This window comes from Archocentrus centrarchus, chromosome 17, assembly GCF_007364275.1.
Source record: "Archocentrus centrarchus isolate MPI-CPG fArcCen1 chromosome 17, fArcCen1, whole genome shotgun sequence".
Taxonomy (NCBI): Eukaryota; Metazoa; Chordata; class Actinopteri; order Cichliformes; family Cichlidae; genus Archocentrus; species Archocentrus centrarchus.
In genome coordinates, this window is record NC_044362.1 from 14,680,322 (window position 1) to 14,700,290 (window position 19,969).

Genomic DNA, 19,969 nt, shown 5'->3' on the forward strand with positions numbered 1-19,969 from the left:
CCTAATGAGTGATAATGCAAGTAATAACAGACCATCAACTACCACACTTCCAGGTGGTGTAGAAAATACAGGACCTCACCCTAACTGGTACTCTTAAATCACCACAACAACCATAAGTGGTAGGTTTGCTCTTTATTGTCTTTCTTTATTTGCTATCATATTTAGTTTGATTTGTCTGCTTGGGTCACTGCAAATACACAAAAGGGTACCCCCCTCCAAGGGGAAAAAAATTATAAACATGCAGGAAAAAGTGTAACACCCCCCCCCCCACAAAAAAAAGCTGCTATAAATAACAAACTTATCAATATCAGCATTAACCACTTGCCAAAGGAAAAAGAACAAAAGACTCACCTGCAGCCAAAACCTGAGATACGTAAAAATAAATAAGAAAGTAATTAGAAACTACAACAAACTACTGTAATTACCTGATAAACTGATAGCTAAAAAAATTAAAATGGCATAATTACCTGTGTGACAGAGAATGAAGCAACAGAAAAATAAAGCATCCACATCTTCATTGTAAATGTCAAGGTTACTGTACGTTACATCTGAGTAGTGCACAGAGAAGCTCCTCTGAAATCTTTACAGGCGGCACACTGTAGATGAACTCCATGGGAACCAATCAGGAGGTCCTAAAAAAGGAGCCCCTGGGCTGCCTGTCATCATGATACAAGAAGAAGAAGAAGAAGAAGAAACAGCCTTTATTGTCCCACAGAGGGGAAATTTGGGTGTAACAGCAGCCGCAGTTATAATAAATATAAATAAAGATATAATAATTCACACTATTAAGAAAAGAATATATATAAAATCAACAAACAATATTAACCTTTATACTACTAATAATAACACTATATACAATGTACATGATGTGCCTGTGTGTTGAACCTTAACAGGCCGGACTATTTACAGTATATTATATATTATCCTACATTGTGTAGGCTATTGTGGTTTTTGTTGGGAGCAGTGATGGTTATACAGTCTTACAGCTGCTGGGAGGAAGGATCTGCGGTAACGCTCCTTTGTGCATTTAGGATGCAGCAGTCTGTCACTGAAGGAGCTCTCCAGCTCAGCAACAGTTTCATGCATGGGATGGGAGACCTTGTCCATCAGTGATGTTATGGGATGGGATTTCACTTCCGGCGCCGCGCGAGCAGGCAGCCAGTTTCAGCAGCTCCGCACTAATTCCGTGTTTTTTCTCATTTTGTTTAGCCCCTTAACTGGCAGCAAAAAAATCACCTGACAAAAACTACATAACACCCTCTGGTTATTATTGGCTCTGAACAACCCATTTCATAGCCTATTAACTGGCTGCGTCTGGTCCGCCGGCCGAATGAAGTGCATTTATATGGCAGGCTAGACCCGCCCATTTTGACTGACACCTCATTCGGCCAATCATGTTAAGAAATGGGTTTCCCAGAGCCAATAATACTCAGAGGGCGTCACGTAGCTTTGTCAGGTGATTTGGTGCAGCCAGTTACATGATTGGCCGAATGACGTGTCAATAAAAATGGGAGGGTCTAGCCTGCCATATAAAAGGGACTACAAACGGCCCGTCACCGGGCCCTTGCCAGTTAAGGGGTTAGTATTAGATGTGTTTTTGTGTTTCTGTATCTTCTGCTCTTTTTCCTCATGATGGAGCAGACTTTTTTCTGGAAAACTTTGTTTTTATTTACCCTTTTTATGGTGTTTATGTTTGGAGACTGCGAGAGTGGCCACGCTCCTATTGTTTACTCTCGGGACCAGCTGATCTCCATCGGGTGCTCCGCTGTGCCTACTCCTGCAGAACGACTCGATATTCCCCGCGAACTGAGAAGGAAGAGACGCGGGAGACGTGCGGGCATAGGTCGTCGTTGCCAGGGGAGAAGGTACAGGCCCGTCATCCCGTCCATCATCATGGGAAACGTGAGATCTCTTCCCAACAAAGTGGACGAGCTGGCGGCGCTAACGCGACATCAAAGGAGCTACCGGGAGAGCAGCCTCATGTGCCTGACGGAGACATGGCTAACCGAGCTAACCCCGGACTCACACATAAACATGGACGGCTTTCATTTGATCCGTGCCGACAGAACCAAGGAGAGTGGTAAGAAGAGGGGCGGGGGTCTGGCTGTGTTTGTAAACGATAGATGGTGCAACTCCAGACATCTAACCATCAAAGAGACGCTCTGCAGTAAGGACATTGAACTGCTCGCTGTTGGTATGAGACCGCACTATCTTCCTCGGGAGTTTTCACATGTTATTGTGATAACTGTGTATGTGCCGCCCTCTGCTAACGCTGCTGCAGCCTGCGATGTCCTCCATGCTACTACCAGCAGACTCCAAACACAGCACCCACAGGCCCTCTTTCTGATCTCAGGGGACTTTAACCACGTCTCCCTGTCCTCCACTCTCCCCACCTTCACCCAGTATGTCACCTGCCACACCAGGAATACCAACACACTGGATCTACTGTATGCCAACATCAAGGAGGCATACAGCTCATCACCTCTGCCTCCCCTGGGGGGCTCAGATCACAACCTGGTTCATCTCCAGCCTGTGTACAAACCCTTGGTACACAGAGAACCAGTTGTGACACACACAGTGAAGAAATGGTCTGAGGAGACTGAAGAAGCTCTGAGAGACTGCTTTAGCTCACTGTGTGGGAAGAGCTTTGTGCCCCTCATGGGGAGGACATCGACAGCATCACGGACTGCATCACTGATTACATCAATTTCTGCGTGGAAAACACTGTGCCCACCAGGAGGGTACGGTGTTTTTCAAACAACAAACCCTGGATCAACTCTGAAATAAAGGCTCTCCTGAAGGAGAAGAAGAGAGCCTTTAGATCAGGAAATAAGGAGGAGCTGAGAGCCGTGCAGAAGGATCTGAGAAGGAAAATCAGGGATGGAAAAAACATCTACAGGAAGAAGATGGAGGACCAGCTACAGCAGAGCAACATCAGTGGGGTTTGGAGGAGTTTGAACTCAATTTCAGGCCACAAACCAAGCCCTAGGGTTGTGGGAGACTTAGAGTGGGTTAACAACCTGAACCAGTTCTTTAACAGGTTTGACCAGCCACCCACCCCTCCCCCAGCCCAGTCCCCCCTGCTGTCAGCCCCACCATCTTTAATGACTGCCAACCTTTCTTCTTCTTGGGACCTCACACCTCTCAGCTCTCAGCCATCACCCACCCCCTTCACTTCTGAGGACTCCATCTCACAACCCCCATCCCCCACCTCCATCTTGTCCCTCTCAACTCATCATGTGAGGAAGGAGCTACGTAAAATCAAGGTGCGAAAGGCTGCTGGTCCAGACGGCATCAGCTCCAGGCTCCTGAGGTGCTGCGCAGATCAGCTGTGTGGCATCATGGGATACATGTTCAACCTGAGCTTGAAGCTGGGGAAAGTACCACAACTGTGGAAGACCTCCTGTGTGGTACCGGTACCAAAGACCAAACATCCAAAGGATCTTAGCAGCTACAGGCCGGTAGCCCTGACATCGCATCTAATGAAGACCCTCGAGAGGCTGGTCCTCAACCATCTACGCCTCATGGTGTCGTCTTCGTTGGACCCGCTGCAGTTCGCCTACCGGCCTGGCATCGGGGTGGATGACGCCATCATCTACCTCCTGCACCGAGCTCTGACCCACCTGGAGAAGCCTGGAAGCACTGTGAGGATCATGTTCTTTGATTTCTCCAGTGCTTTTAACACCATCCAGCCAGGACTTCTGAGAGACAAGCTGGAACTGTCAGGAGTGGACCACCACATCTCCGAGTGGATACTGGACTACCTCACTGACCGCCCACAGTACGTGAGGACACAGGGCTGTGTCTCTGACAGGCTGGTCTGCAGTACGGGGGCCCCACAGGGAACTGTGCTGGCACCATTCCTCTTCACCCTCTACACTGCAGACTTCTCCATCAACTCCCCACGCTGCCATCTGCAGAAGTTCTCTGACGACTCTGCCATAGTTGGCCTCATCACAGGTGAGGATGACTCAGAGTACAGACAGTGGACTCAGGACTTTGTGGACTGGTGCCAGCGGAACCACCTCCTGATCAACGCCGCTAAAACCAAGGAGCTGGTGGTGGATTTCCGCAGGCGCAGACCCACCACACGGACACCGGTGAACATCCAGGGAGTGGACATTGAGATAGTGGACTCTTATAAGTACCTGGGTGTTCACCTAAACAATAAACTGGACTGGACTCATAACACTGATGCGCTCTACAGGAAGGGTCAGAGCAGACTCTACCTGCTGAGAAGGCTGAGGTCTTTTGGAGTGCAGGGGACACTCCTGAAGACCTTCTATGACTCTGTGGTGGCATCAGCCATCTTCTATGCAGCAGTATGTTGGAGCAGCAGCTTGTCTACAGCTGAGAGGAAGAGGATAGACAAGCTCATCAGGAAAGCCAGCTCTGTCCTAGGATGTCCTCTCGACTCAGTGCAGGTGGTGGGAGACAGAAGGACTCTGACCAAAATAACATCACTGATGGACAAGGTCTCCCATCCCATGCATGAAACTGTTGCTGAGCTGGAGAGCTCCTTCAGTGACAGACTGCTGCATCCTAAATGCACAAAGGAGCGTTACCGCAGATCCTTCCTCCCAGCAGCTGTAAGACTGTATAACCATCACTGCTCCCAACAAAAACCACAATAACCTACACAATGTAGGATAATATATAATATACTGTAAATAGTCCGGCCTGTTAAGGTTCAACACACAGGCACATCATGTACATTGTATATAGTGTTATTATTATTAGTAGTATTAGGTTAATATTGTTTGTTGATTTTATATATATTCTTTTCTTAATAGTGTGAATTATTATATCTTTATTTATATTTATAATAACTGCGGCTGCTGTTACACCCAAATTTCCCCTCTGTGGGACAATAAAGGCTGTTTCTTCTTCTTCTTCTTCTTCTTCTTATTTTGGTCAGAGTCCTTCTGTCTCCCACCACCTGCACTGAGTCGAGAGGACATCCTAGGACAGAGCTGGCTTTCCTGATGAGCTTGTCTATCCTCTTCCTCTCAGCTGTAGACAAGCTGCTGCTCCAACATACTGCTGCATAGAAGATGGCTGATGCCACCACAGAGTCATAGAAGGTCTTCAGGAGTGTCCCCTGCACTCCAAAAGACCTCAGCCTTCTCAGCAGGTAGAGTCTGCTCTGACCCTTCCTGTAGAGCGCATCAGTGTTATGAGTCCAGTCCAGTTTATTGTTTAGGTGAACACCCAGGTACTTATAAGAGTCCACTATCTCAATGTCCACTCCCTGGATGTTCACCGGTGTCCGTGTGGTGGGTCTGCGCCTGCGGAAATCCACCACCAGCTCCTTGGTTTTAGCGGCGTTGATCAGGAGGTGGTTCCGCTGGCACCAGTCCACAAAGTCCTGAGTCCACTGTCTGTACTCTGAGTCATCCTCACCTGTGATGAGGCCAACTATGGCAGAGTCGTCAGAGAACTTCTGCAGATGGCAGCGTGGGGAGTTGATGGAGAAGTCTGCAGTGTAGAGGGTGAAGAGGAACGGTGCCAGCACAGTTCCCTGTGGGGCCCCCGTACTGCAGACCAGCCTGTCAGAGACACAGCCCTGTGTCCTCACGTACTGTGGGCGGTCAGTGAGGTAGTCCAGTATCCACTCGGAGATGTGGTGGTCCACTCCTGACAGTTCCAGCTTGTCTCTCAGAAGTCCTGGCTGGATGGTGTTAAAAGCACTGGAGAAATCAAAGAACATGATCCTCACAGTGCTTCCAGGCTTCTCCAGGTGGGTCAGAGCTCGGTGCAGGAGGTAGATGATGGCGTCATCCACCCCGATGCCAGGCCGGTAGGCGAACTGCAGCGGGTCCAACGAAGACGACACCATGAGGCGTAGATGGTTGAGGACCAGCCTCTCGAGGGTCTTCATTAGATGCGATGTCAGGGCTACCGGCCTGTAGCTGCTGAGATCCTTTGGATGTTTGGTCTTTGGTACCGGTACCACACAGGAGGTCTTCCACAGTTGTGGTACAAAGTATACAAAGTACAGTAGCCAGTGCTGCTGGTTAGGCAGGGAAACTACACTGTGTGGCAGAGAAAGTCAAAGGTTTTTGCATAACAAAGGAAACTTTTAAATCAAAATGAGAATTCCAGCTGGTAAAGAAAGAGGAGAAAAGATGAGTTTATTATAAAGACAGCTGGGAGTATACCTCTGCAGCATCATTTAAATGTAAACTGGGTGAAAAAGGTGCCACTTTATATTATTTCTAAACTGAGCAGTAATATATTTGTTTTGGTTTTTTTTTATGTCAATTTAAACACTGTTTAGTTTCTGAACATATATTAAAATATACAGTGGACCCACAGTAGGAACTCAGTGTGACAAATGTCAGCAAATCTTTTACTGCTTTTTTTTTTTTTTTTTTTCAAAGTATAGATGTTTCCTGGCAGGCTCAGTCGTCGTCAAAATGGAAGCTACCGTGTTTTACAAATTTCTGGAGAGATATTCTGCCAATATTTAGCTGCTCTATGTTGGATGAGGTTGTGTTGCACCTCGTCTCTTGTAGCAAAGGTGTTCTGTTGCATTCAAGCATAGTCACCTAAACCTTTAGGTGACTATGCATTCAAGCATAGTCACCTAAAGGTTTATGGATTCAAGTCAGCTTCTTCTTTGGAAACCTTTATCATTCATTCATTCATCCATCCATCCATCCATCCATCCATCCATCCATCCATCCATCCAACCAACCAACCAAATAAATTAAATCCTGTCTCGGGTGTACCCTGCCGTTTACCCTGTGGCAGCTGGGATAGGCTCCAGCCACTACTCTTCATAAGGAAGTCATGACTTGGTTACCATCAATTTATCCCTGCAGGCTTTTCTGCTCATAATATGTAGGCATTGTGTTATTAAGTTTAGTCTACTGTGTTATATAAATGCATGTGATAACTTTTTTGTGTGCTTTAGTGTTGATTCACATCTCTGCCTCCTCCCTTAGCTGCTTGCGTTTTATTTTAGTGTAAAACCCCCTGCTGTATGAATCCAAAACCTCATGCTGAAATGTATCTGGTTTTGAGTCAAGTAGCTTTTATTTGGCACCTGCATGAAACATTCTTCAATACACATTTCAAAAATTCAGCCAAGGAACTGTTCTAGAAAATCCACCCTTGGGATTTCTGCTTTGTTTCATGGGAAATGTGCTGAATCAGGATTGCTACAGTTTGGGACACATACCGTACACGTGTATACACACAGAGCATGTTTAGGAAGAAGAAAAATACTTTTTATAAAAATAAAATAAACCTTTTGTCTTATAGTGAGTGAAGCACAGAGTTTTTGCCAACTGCTACAGAGACACAAGTTTGATGGTTGCCTACAGCTGTGTTAATGTGTGGGAAACTGATCAGGAGTCACATCCTCCTAACAAATATTACCTGCTCTGGGCTGGAGTGAGCATGAGTGCAGCTGCAGAATTGCAGCACATTTCTTAATCGCTGTATGTGGTTTGGCTATTTAGTGTATAAAGGTTAGCATTCAGATATTTTCAGGGCAGATGTGCCTGCAGCTTATTACTGGAGATTCTGATTCTGTTTTATGTGATCACTGCCTATTGTTCAGTCCTGCATTGCTCTGGTTGTATTTCTGTACTTCTCTTGCTTTCTTTGGTTTGAGTCTATGGTTTCTAGTCATCTTAATGCAATGCTTTAACTGTATTTTGGCATTTGTTGCTTTCTTTTAAAAGAAGCTGATGTAAAGAATGACTGAAGAGAAGCGGTGGTATTATATGTAATAAAGGATATTCTAATCCAAATTTACTGCACTGTCATTCTCCCTCCATATTTAATGTTATTTCGTGGCACCCCAGCAGGTTCTTTAGTCAACTGAAATGCAGATACACCACAGACCTTTTATAACCACAGACAGAGATGGTTATAAAAGGTCAGCTCATCATTTTTCCATGACCGTTTCACTGTATAAGATGTATTTCAGGATGTTTGTATGATTATTAAATTTCTGGATGATGTTGAATGACTGAATATAATTTCAAGACTGACAGACTGACTCTACACAGTGTTGTGATGCAAAAAAAGTGCTTTATTTTTTTCATCTGTCATCAGGGAGAAATCCAATGAAAGCAGACATGACACTGAATCTATCTCCGGCAGTATGATCAGATGTATCATCCACAGACTCCATGAGATGGATCCCTGCTGCCACACGTTCACTGCCACTCTGTTCATGGTCACACACACCAGCTTTAACAACCAGGAGACATCAAGCTGAAGCCATATGGAGGTTCTCTACTTGGAGAAGTCCTAAGATATTTAAAAAACGTGTTTTCTTTTGAATGATACTTTTATGTTGGGGTCTCAGCATAAAGTTTCAAGTTCTGCTGCTTCATAATTGTTACTAGATATCATTACATGTTGTTTCAAATCCAAGTGAAACTGTAAGTGTACATGAGGAATTGTAGAGTCGAAAGTAAAACAAACACTTCTTAATAAAAATAAAATAATGCTCTCAGTAATTGCCCATTAACCCCCCCCACTATTCTCCATGTTTTGTTTTGATTTTAATATTTATTTTTCATTTTATTAAACAGATATAATCAGACTCAGTGTAATCTGGGTATACTGATGAATCTTCACAGTTGTCACTGGTGTAAACATATTCCTCGGTCCTTGTTGCTGTGTTGGTGGTCGGGCTGTGCACACTAGGAGAAAAAGGTGGGGGAAGTTAATCTAGGCTTAGCAGAAACACACTCAAAAAAATGGTTGTTTTGTGGAAATATACTCCTTTGAAATCAGACTACAGCTAAAGTGTATATCACACAGTCAGAGGTTATTAAATTGTTACAGCTACTCAGACACAGTAACAAGTCTGTGTCATCATCTCCATTTTCATTCGCCTCAGTAATCTTCTATATTTTAGAGGTAGACAACTTCACAAGAAGTTCCTCTTTTCAGTAAACAGTATGTCCACCCCCCAACCCCCCCTTTAAACTCAAACATGCACTTTGGCTCACCACACAATTACTCACCACAGTTAATTCACACTTCGTCTTGCACGAGATATTACTGAGGAAAAAAAGAGATGTCATTTTACCAACAGCTCATGACTTCAAAATAATTAGATACACTGGGAAATGCATGGATTCACTTACTTGTTGAGTTGGTTGAAAAAAATGGCTAACAGTTAAATTTTTGTGTCATTAATATGGAGCTATAGCCAGCAATCGACAATTTTGAATCAATCTTTATTATAAAATATGAAATTGCTCTCTGTCTGTGTGTTTTTCTTTGACTAATGGGCACGTACTAATAATCACTGAGTAATTAGCCCTCAAACATCATCAAAGCCAGTGTGTGCAGCACCCAGTGGAGGGAATGGTGAAGGAAGGAAAGCTCCAGTGGTGTGTCTTGTTTGAGTGGCTGTTTTTGGGAGCAGAGTGGATTTTGGCAGTGATATGTTAACAAGGGAGTTTCTGTTCTGTTTTGGTCGCTACTAATGTGCAGTGCAGACATGTGGGCCACAGAAGTGTGCCCCCTGGTTGATTGTGTTTCTTCCCCCCTTCTGGGTAGAAACGTTTGTGCTGAGACTTCCTTTGGTTTTTTATTGATATAGCGGCATTGCTGCGCCTTGCCATCTCCATAGTAACAACATAGCAGGAACCCGTCTTCACGTTCCACTTCCTGTTAGTGTCACTGTACAAAAACTAGCTGCAATTCATCAAGATGGTGTTCTTGAGATAGTTCTAGCTAAATAACCACAATAATTACTTATAGCTACTCCCTGACAAAAAAAATCCAAAGCAATTTATTTTAATTTTTTTGCAAATCTAGTATTATGACAGAGTGTAAATAAAACAAAAGTAGTGTCCATTAGTTTTTCTTACAGTGAAGCTAATTTTGCCCATAAAACCTCATCTTATCCTGATTAAACAGGAGACTGTCTGCTAACGTCACCTATTTCCAAATGACGACTACAACAGATGTTATGAACGTACTTAAATCAAAACAAAAATGTATACGTGTACATCAGAAGTTCCATAATCCAGCTGGTTGTGGTGGTTCAAGGTGACTACTGATGATGTGTGAAGTCAACATAGTGAATACTGTAAAGTGGCTTGCGGTTTGTGGCCTTCCTAATACAGAGGTATTTATTATTTCTTTAAAAACTTCAGATAATACTTACCCATACCAGCATTACTTCCAGGACAGGGAACTGAGGATATATCAAAAATGTAAAAGCAGCTGTTAGAACTGACTCATATTAGCCACACAAATTCAGATTATATCAAACTACATGCAGTCCTACTATTTTTGGGCCCACCTGAGTATGTCCTGGGCTGGCAGAAGGTGACTTTGTTCCCATACTTTTCCAGTGGTGCTGCCACTACGGTGTAGACATCCCCACATGTTTCCTCCTGGATGTCACAGTACATGCTACCTGCACCTGCCATACAGGTGTAGTTGGCTCCTGTACCGTACAGCTCAACTGAATGAATATAGATCTGAGGGCCAAACGAGCGCCAGTACACCCTGAGGGTGTTGTTGGTCCTGCGATAGAGCTTGACGCCTGTTGGACAGCAGGCACCTGTAAAAGAGTGAGTGTCAGGTGCTTATCTTTATTAGACCTTAAAAAAAAAGTTTAAATGTACATATTGTTAATAGTGTGCTGATTTCTACATTTTTACTCTACTGGATGCACAGTATATGACAAATATAAATGGTCCTCACTGGAAGAGAAGCCATTATATTTGCACTCTGACTTGTGTCCTGTGCTGCTGATTGCTTCCAGGTTGACACTGTAGTTGGTTCCACAGGTGATGCATCCCATCAGGCAGTGAGTGTCCAGAGTGTGGCATTTGGCATGTCCACGTTGTGATGTCAGAGCAGTAATGTATAAGCGAGCTCCACTGCCAGGTGACCAGGTCACATTGGTCATAGCTTGGGTGACCTGGGTCACATTCACAGACACGGGACAGCAAGGACCTTAATGGGAAGAAGAATCCAGAACAATAACATTTTTGACATCCTAGAGTCTGCTTCAGCTGTATGTGAGCTTAGCATATGGCACAAATTATAGCTGTTATTTGGTGGACCAATCATAAATTTTATTGTGGGGTTTCTAAGCTTAACCAATCGTACTGTTGTACCTGTTTCCAAAGGTTTACTGAACCCTGGCAGACTTTTCCCCACAGCTGTAGTGGCCACAGCTGTAACCTCATAGACCGAGCCGCAGGGCAGCTGTGTGAGCACACAGGAGCCATTCCTCGACTGGCAGAGTTGTCTGTCATAGCGTCCAGTGGCAGTGATGGTATAATTTGTGTTGGGGGTGTTGGGTGTGGTGAAGACGATGCTGTATGTCGAGCTGTTGGTCTGTGTTATGTTCAGGATCTCTGGAGTGCATGGAGCTGCAGCAGGACAGACAGAAAACAGAGGCTGTCATTTCAAAAGCAAAAATACAGAAATAAATTATCCAAAAGGTGAAATTTGACAGTTCACAGTTGGAACTCTTCTCACATTTGTAGTGAAAATGAGAAGTTAGCAGTTGTGCCAGATTAGCTTAACTTATCATAAAGATGAGAAACAGGAAAAAAAAAAAACCAAGCATCCCAGCACTTTGAATGGATGTTGGGCATTATGGAAGTGGTCACTCTTCATAGTTGCAAACCCCATCGGTACCTGTCTCATGTGTGAGTGGTTTGCAGGTGTAGTTGCATCCTCGTAAATCGCTGCAAGGTGTCACGGTCACAGAATACGCCGTGTCGCAGTTCAAATCTGAGAGCACACACACCGGTGCTGTGTCATTGCAGTGGATGATGTTCTTAGTCTCTGCTGCTGTTGTCTCATACAGTTCGGCTCCTTTGACTGGTGACCACATGATTTCCAGGGTCTCCGTGGAAACCAGGTTTATGGTAACATCCTCCGGGCAACAAGGAACTGGGGAGACACCGAAAAAAATAGCTGATAAAATCTGGAGAAATAACCACACACAGCCAATTGTAACTTTCACTTATTATGACAACAGTCTGATCATAAACCTGCAGTAGCTTTAAACTTGGGTTAAACGTCTCATAGCAAATAATTTCACTGAACTGAAGGAGGCACAGGTGTAACTCCAGACATGATGGCTCAGCGCCATGTGCCCTAGAAAGCTTACCGGTATTTCAGTATTGTGAAAAGGGTGGCACACCTACAATTTATACAGTTTGAATTACATGTGGGCTTTTCCTGTCATGAAAACTCAGTATCTGTCCTGAAAAGGCTAGTTTCAGACTATGATGTCAGGAACAGACTCAGAAAACAACCCAAAACAGGCAGGTGCTGTACAGCCACAAACAGATATTATGGTATGCTTTGGAAAGTAGCTGGCAGTGATGTAAAGTACACAGTATACATGTAGGCTTAAAGCTCTGGCCTGCTCCTATATGATGAGACAGATGTATAGCTTTGAGTTGGAGCAGGTTGTATTTATGGTGGTGCTGCTCTATACGTGGATGCTACTGTGTGATAGTCCTACTGGTGGTGTAGTTGCGGACATGCCCGAAAGGGCTGGAGCCGGCCTGGTTGTAGGGGAATACGGTGGTGAGGTAGGTGTAGCCACACATGCAGGAAAATGGGCAGGTGGTGTCACTGGTGTTACAGAACATCTCCATTCCATCATCCCGCTTTATGAACGCCATGTAATACTCCACCAGAGGCACTTTGTCCCACATCACCGAGCAGTTACCCGCTTTGGGCTCCTCCACCCAGATGTTCTCTGGCGGACATGGATCTGTCAGACAGAGACAATGTTTCACAAACAACAATAAAAGACTTGACTTGTAAAAGAACCTGTGTGATAATTTGTGAAATATGCTTTTTGGCTTTCTTTCAGAGAATTAGATGAGAAGATTGAAACCACTCTTGTCTTCTAGTACCACATTTGCAAAAAGCATGTGGCTAGCTTAGCTAGCTAAACTGATTCTTTTTGGTTAAATCCACAGGTCAGCTGATCACAGCCTGTGCACAAAATCTACGATAACCCCTGACTGTACTAATTTTTCTGTTTAGATGTGGAGGCAAATTCACCCAGCTACATTATAGGCAACAGCACATAGCATTAGTTTCTTTTCGATTCCTTTTGTTTTTCTCTGCTTGTGCTCTACGTAACAGGTGTTCAAGCTGAGCGCATTATGTTTATTCAAACATTCTCTCCAGTCTCTCCCCCAGACTAGACCCCCACCAGTTTGCCTACAGAGCCAACCGGTCCACAGAGGACGCCATTGCCACGGCCCTCCACTCTGCCTTCTCTCACCTGGAGCAGGGGGGGAACTACGCTCGGCTGCTCTTTGTGGACTTCAGCTCGGCGTTTAACACCATCCTTCCTGGCAGACTGGTGACTAAACTGTCAGATCTGGGGATACCACGCTCCACCTGTCTTTGGATCAAGGACTTCCTGACAGACCGTTCCCAGAGGGTAAGAGTAGGTCCCCACCTCTCTTCAGCCATCAGCCTCAGCACCGGCTCTCCACAGGGCTGTGTGCTGAGTCCCCTACTCTTCACCCTCTACACACATGACTGCACCTCCATACATGCCAGTAACTGCATCATTAAGTTTGCGGATGACACCACTGTGGTGGGGCTCATATCAGGCGGGGATGAGTCAGCATACCGGGACGAGGTGCAGCGGCTGTCAAGGTGGTGCAGTGAGAATAACTTGATCCTGAACACCACTAAGACAAAGGAGATGGTAGTAGACTTTAGGAGGACAACACATGTCATTCAACCTCTGTTCATCGAGGGGGATGAAGTGGAGCTGGTTTCAGATTTTAGGTTCCTGGGAGTACATCTGCAGGATGATTTGACCTGGAGTATCAATACGACCAGCATTGTCAGGAAGGCCCAACAGAGACTGCATTTCCTGAGGGTTCTTAGGAGCAACCATCTGACCCAGAATCTGCTGGTGTCCTTCTACCGTTGCTCTGTAGAGAGCATCCTGACCTACTGTCTGTGCGTGTGGTTCAACAGCTGCACAGCAGCAGACAGGAAAACACTCCAGCGAATCATCAACACGGCTCAAAAGATCATAGGCTGTCCCCTGCCCTCCCTCCAGGAACTGTTCAATGCCCGCTGCCAGAGGAGGGCACAGAACATCCTCCAGGACCCCTCACACCCTGGACACTCCTTGTTTCAGCTACTGCCATCAGGCAGACGTTTCAGGACAATGAAGGCCAGAACAAACAGACTGAGGAACAGCTTTTATGCCAGGGCTATCATTGAACTGAACTCTGTGTGGTTTGGACAGTGATGTGGGGTGGTAGTGCTGACTGTGTGCGTGCGTTGGTGTGTATTGGGGCTAGATTCGTCTGTTAATTTACTATTGTGCACTGTATTTTAGTAATCATTTTTATCACTCATATTTTTATTATTTTATTATTTATTGTCTGAGGCACCTAGAAAGGAATGCATTTTAAATTTCGTTGTGCAACTTCTGTGTACAATGACAATAAAGATTCTGATTCTGATTCTGATTCTGATTCTGATTCAAATAAAGTTTAGATTCCCTTACTATTTTATTACTGTATTAATTTGACATGAGGTCCAGTTAGCTTTGCACAAAACAAGTTGGTAGAAAGGTCCTCCAAAGAGCTACTTTTACCTTTGATGCTTTAAGTACTTTTTTCACTTTTATTGGCATAAAGAATTTGAATCAGTACTTGAACTTTTACCAGAGTATTTTTTATCACATTCACTTTTGCATAGATCATGTTTATGTTGTTCTGTAAGGGTGCAGAAAATCCCCCCTGCATCTGTGTATATTTTTTGTTTCTCTATGTCTAGTTCAGATTGTTTATTCATTGTGACCCCTGGTTTGTTTAATGGTGTGTTTAGTTCTCAGTTGGATGGGAGTTTAGTCTTCCCTCAGTGTTCCTCCCTCTTGTGTTGAGTCTTTTGCATTAAGTTCATTATGTGTCTGTCCTCCCTGTGCTCCTCAGTGTGCCTGCCTCCCTGTGTAAAATCCGCATCTGTTTCTGCTTGTTTGAAGCTTTATTCTGCTAGTCCCTCATCTCATGTGCTTCATGTTCAGCTTTGCTTCCCACTGTCTTGTCTTTGGTAATTATTCCCAGCTCTGTCTCCACCTGCTCCAGATCCTCTCGTTATCCTGTGTTTGTATTCTTTGTCTGATTTTTCCACTGTTCTTTGTTGTGTCACCCTTCATTCTCTCCCAGCAGTGTGTCCCCTAGTTTCGTGTTTCCCTGAGCCTCCTAATTCTCTGAGTATTCTCCTCTCTGAGTAATTCCTTGCCAGTTTGTGAGTAAGTCCAGCAATAAAGCTGTGTTTTTGAGTTTACGCCTGTCATCTGTGTCTGGAACTGGGTCCACATCCTGCCTGCCACACTGCCATAACAGGACACGGACAAAGCTGAGCAGGCTGCTGGTAACATAATTCACCCATAGATACGAGAGTGCTATACATTTCCTTATCTAATGCTCAGAAAGAAAGCATCGACAATTACTTCCCATAATGTATAAAAGAATATATGTTATGTGATGTACCCACATGTTATGTAGTAAGCTGGTACTGAGGGGTTGCTGGGTCCAGCATCGTTAAAGGCTATGACATAGACTGAGTGGTTTTGTCCACACTCCACAGGATTGATATAACAGTAATTATTTCCCGTGGAACAGTTTTGGCCATTGGAGGTCCAGGTTAAGTAGAGATTAGCACCCGTCACTGAAGACCAGAATACAGCAATCCCAAGAGACCGCCCCGGAGTTACCTCGACATGGGTCACATCTGGGGTCTGAGGACCTGGAAATGAAACCAGAATGAAACTGAGCAGATTGGATAATTGGTCCAGGTTCAAATGTTTATCAGCCTAATTTTTGGTATTCTTTCTTACGTGTGATTTGGCAGACAGTGATGTCATCACCAGTGCGACCCTCAGAGTCCCAGGCCATGATCTTGATACAGTATGTAGTTCCTGGTTCAAGGTCATCGAACCTCATCATGGTGTTAGTGGTATTCAGTGTGAGGCGGGCGCTGGAGCCCTCTCGGATGATGACCAGTGTGTAGAGGACGGCGTGCTTCACTGGGTCCCAGTTTGCAAGAATGGTGCCATTGCTAGGGGAGGATGTGTTCAAGTTGGGCGCCATTACAACTGCAGACAGGAACAGGTGGAGAATGAAGAATTAATGGGATTAATGGGAATTAAAAAAACAAACAAACAAAAGAACAAATAAATCTTTATTCTCTGCTCCCTTTACCAATTTCTTGTATAAGGTGCGAAATGGAAACAATTTTCCACTGATCCTGTTACATTCAGTTACCCCCCTCAGGATGGGAGACAACCTAGTTCTCATGGTTTCTCTTTTCACTTATGAAACCAGTACAGAGCAGAGGGTGGATAGAGTTTCCATTCATGTGTGTTTGGTGCAAAGACTAGAGCATCCGTGACAATGGGCAATGAAATGTCAAGCTGCTATTGCCGGTGGATTGAGATAAAAGGTTATTGTTCTACAGGTGGAACAGAATGGCTGTGCTTCACTCTTTATAGGCTGATTATCATCTTGATGGTAAAGTAGAATTAGAAGGTCATCATTTAGTAAGTCTATTGTCAACCACCTCCGACTTGCACGTTAAGATTCAGCTGATTCTTTTGTAATGAAAGTATCCAAAATTTTACCTTCATATTATTAAAATACTGTCAGAGTGCATAGGGTGACCATTTAGAAATTTCATGGGTTAAAATGATTAACCTGTGTTTAAAACTGCAGTCAAATCAAGAAGAACCAATGGATGACATGAGATGACAAATGAACGCACAGAGCTAAATAAAAGTGTCACAGCAATTCAATGTTCTTGTCTAAATATTCCCCTCTGCAATTTAGTGACATAAAACAAAGGGACATGTCATCTTATGCCAAGAGAAAACTGTCACAAGCTTAAACAGGCAGTGAAGCAACAAAATGCAAAGAGATCCCGATCAGTAGCCACCAGTGTGGCCGCTGATCCCGAGACCCACCATGATCCAGGCTATTGTGCGTGTTCAGACTGCAAGGATTTTGAAAAACCTTTATGCGAATTGTCCAAACTATTATACACTAGCACAGTGGTTCCCAAAGTCGAGAGTGCTGTCTCCCACTTAAAAACCCCCAAATCCCATGCCTGGTATCAACATAAAAATGAGACCTATCAGATGTTTTGAACAGTCACCTATCCCACATAATGATATGATCCTTGAAAATTTACCCAAATAGCACTTTTTTACGTTTTCTTCTAAGCTTCAGACAAAGGACAAAGCATCCAGGGTGTGGGTGTTTGTACCTGTTATTCTGTCATAAACATGAAAATGGTGCATTTTTGCTATTGAAAATATGATCCATGATACTGATGCTCTAAAAACATTAACTATGGCTACGACTTTTACTTATGAGCCTCATAAATGCATAAAGTTACTGTACAAAAAAAAAAAAATCAGCTGGTTTGGAGGGGGTCTGGTGTGAACTATTTCATATTTGGCTTATTTTATATGGAATGATGCAATTTTTTTTCTCATTTAACAAATAATCAAGTTACAGTATGGAGAGTTTTTGTCGTACCTGTCCTGGCCTCTGTGGGGTACGAGGGCTGGCTTCTCCCCCCTGAGTTGACGGACATGACGCTCATAACATAGTCTGTGTAGGGCTGGAGCTCCACCATAGTACCTGGGGAGCTGCTCACAGTGGTCTCCTTGAAGAAATCACCTGTCTTTGACTCTGCCCTCAGGATGTAGCTGGTTGCTCCAGATACCTCTGTGAACTCAACAGTGATGCTGTCGCTGTGTTTGGAGTAGGCCTGCCCAATGCTGGGTACATCAGGAGCTGCCATCAGGAGCAGATATCAGTCAGATTCTACAATAAAAGCTTTTCATTAATGAGTTCATTTCTCCTGGCTATTTGAGATTAGTTCAGTTCAATTCAATTTTATTTATATAGTGCCAAATCAGAACAAACAGTTGCCTCAAGGTGCTTTATATTGTAAGGTAAAGACCCTACATTAATTACAGAGAAAACCCAACAGTCAAAACGACCCCCTATGAGCAAACACTTGGCGACAGTAGGAAGGAAAAACTCCCTTTTAACAGGAAGAAACCTCCGGCAGAACCAGGCTCAGGGAGGGGCAGCCATCTGCTGCGACTGGTTGGGGCTGATAAGTATGAAAACAAATTTTTATACTGGTATTTTTTTTTAATTGTGTGCTCATGGGACCATGGATTTATTTTACAACATAGCATAAAAAAGTCAGTCTTGTGTGAAGTATCAGCAGCAGGATGCAGTATGAGGTGCGGAAAAGGCAAAATGTAATGTCTTCGTATGAGGACGTGGAGTCTCAGGAGGATAGAAATGTATTATTTTGTCTATGAAAATAGGAAAAATGTGCAAAATCATTTGAAGCAGCCCAGAGATTTGTCTGCAAACGTTTTCTAACTGTTCCTATTAATATTTTTTATATAAAAAAGAGAAAAGCAGTAGAGAAGATTTAACAAGAGAATTTCTCACATGTAATTTAACCATTTATAATGAATCACATTGCTCCTTTACAGTCTTTTCTGATGTTACAGACCTGTCGTCTCCTCGGTCTTTGCACTGCTGAGCACTCTGAGATTATTGTCCATAGCTTCTAACTGCATGGTGTACACTGTGTTTGGTGACAGGGAGTTAACTGAGCCCATCACCGTGTTGCCGCTGAACTGAGCAAAGACGGGTTGTTCCGGGGAGTTCTTGGGGGTCGCTGTGATCTTGTAGGAGCTGGCACCAGTGTGGCCGCTCCACTGCACGGTCATACTCTTTGATGTTACAGTGAACACTGACAACTGGATGTCTGAAGGAGATAAAGGAGGAAGAGATGGTGGAAATGTTTTGTAATTATGTTTAGGTAAAAATTAGATATGTATGATATAAAATATCTGATCCCAAACTAAACTACGTGTTTAAATTTCATCTTAAAGCAAATATGAAAGAAGCACTTTTACCATTTTGAGCCGTGCATATCTGAAAGTGAAAAAAAAAACGTCAGTTTAATGACTGAAACAAGGAAATATCTTGTTGACGAAAGTCAGGAACTGCAGTAAATTTAAGGCAAGGACATCATTCCTAGGGTAGTAAGCTACGGGTATTCCACATTATATCCTGAGGCAAATTATGCTCTGTATCATATTCTCAGAGCATGAGAGGCAGCAGGCTGCACATTACCTTCACTCAACACAGATTTCAGGACTGGTCAGTGCAGGTATTTCTTTCAGGTAGGAATGAATTTGTCTATTGAGGTAAGGTTGGGCATGCCACACGCACTTGTTGAAAGCAGTGATATTCAAAAGGGCCTGTGTTCATATGTCTCAAAAGTGCTCTACACACTCCTCTCTATCTGGATTTATAAAACATGCAGCATATCAAAGCCTTTTACCTTCTATAGGAAAACATGGCAGCTATTCTGTACTGTAAATTACTGTGGTTTAAATTAATATTGAGTGAGAAAATAAGAATCTCTTACCACAGCGAAGGCCAATAAAAACAAAAGTCTCAGCATCTTTAACTGTGCGGTTCAGATCCTCACAGTGTTTTTCTGCTGTCCGCTGCCTGGAGGTGAGATGTATGATGCAGTTTCTCAAACTGACTTCAGGGAAGCAACTCTGGCTTAATTTATTTTAACTTTTCTCTCTCTTTCTCTTTCCCTTCCTCTCTCTCACATGAAATGACAGGTGTGTTATTGTTTCAGCAAATACCAAAGAGCCCACAGGCTGTAACTCCTCCCCTCAGGGGTGTCTGTCTTTTGCCTATCAGACCAGGACGAGGGCGCTCACCTTTCTTAGATGAGGATGTTGGCAGCAACCTTTTTAAAACAAATGAATGTTCATCTTGTGTAGTCTTTATGCCATGAATAAAAAAAACAGGATACTTTTCTGTAATACTGAAGGTGTTACCTATCCCTGTGAGGACGAAAGAAGGTTGCAGTATATCATATTCCAACGAGGCGTGGCGCACACTTT

At 43.8% G+C, this 19,969-nt stretch overlaps 1 protein-coding gene across 1 annotated transcript; it reads right to left on the bottom strand.

Annotated features, from left to right (window-relative positions):
* Positions 1-8,026: 8,026 nt before the first annotated feature.
* LOC115796148 (fibronectin type III domain-containing protein 7-like) lies at positions 8,027-19,598 on the bottom strand. Its single transcript, XM_030752417.1, has 14 exons — positions 19,474-19,598; positions 18,956-18,974; positions 18,547-18,804; positions 17,544-17,804; positions 15,845-16,102; positions 15,502-15,753; positions 12,479-12,733; positions 11,641-11,898; positions 11,112-11,369; positions 10,693-10,947; positions 10,286-10,549; positions 10,148-10,177; positions 8,994-9,030; positions 8,027-8,666 (listed from the first exon to the last, which is right to left on the bottom strand). Exons 1-13 carry the CDS (start codon positions 19,507-19,509, stop codon positions 8,999-9,001), a joined length of 2,436 nt encoding a protein of 811 aa, XP_030608277.1. The 5' UTR covers positions 19,510-19,598; the 3' UTR covers positions 8,027-8,666; positions 8,994-8,998.
* Positions 19,599-19,969: the final 371 nt, after the last annotated feature.

What these genes read in the sequence shown, in the direction of transcription:
- LOC115796148 (XM_030752417.1), bottom strand. Translation starts at nt 19,509, where the DNA reads ATGCTGAGACTTTTGTTTTTATTGGCCTTCGCTGTG. An exon ending in CCCCACAGAGGCCAGGACAG is followed by an intron (nt 16,103 to 17,543) that starts GTACGACAAAAA and finishes TCCTGTCTGCAG; the next exon opens with TTGTAATGGCGCCCAACTTG. An exon ending in CCAGCCCAGGACATACTCAG is followed by an intron (nt 10,178 to 10,285) that starts GTGGGCCCAAAA and finishes ATATATCCTCAG; the next exon opens with TTCCCTGTCCTGGAAGTAAT.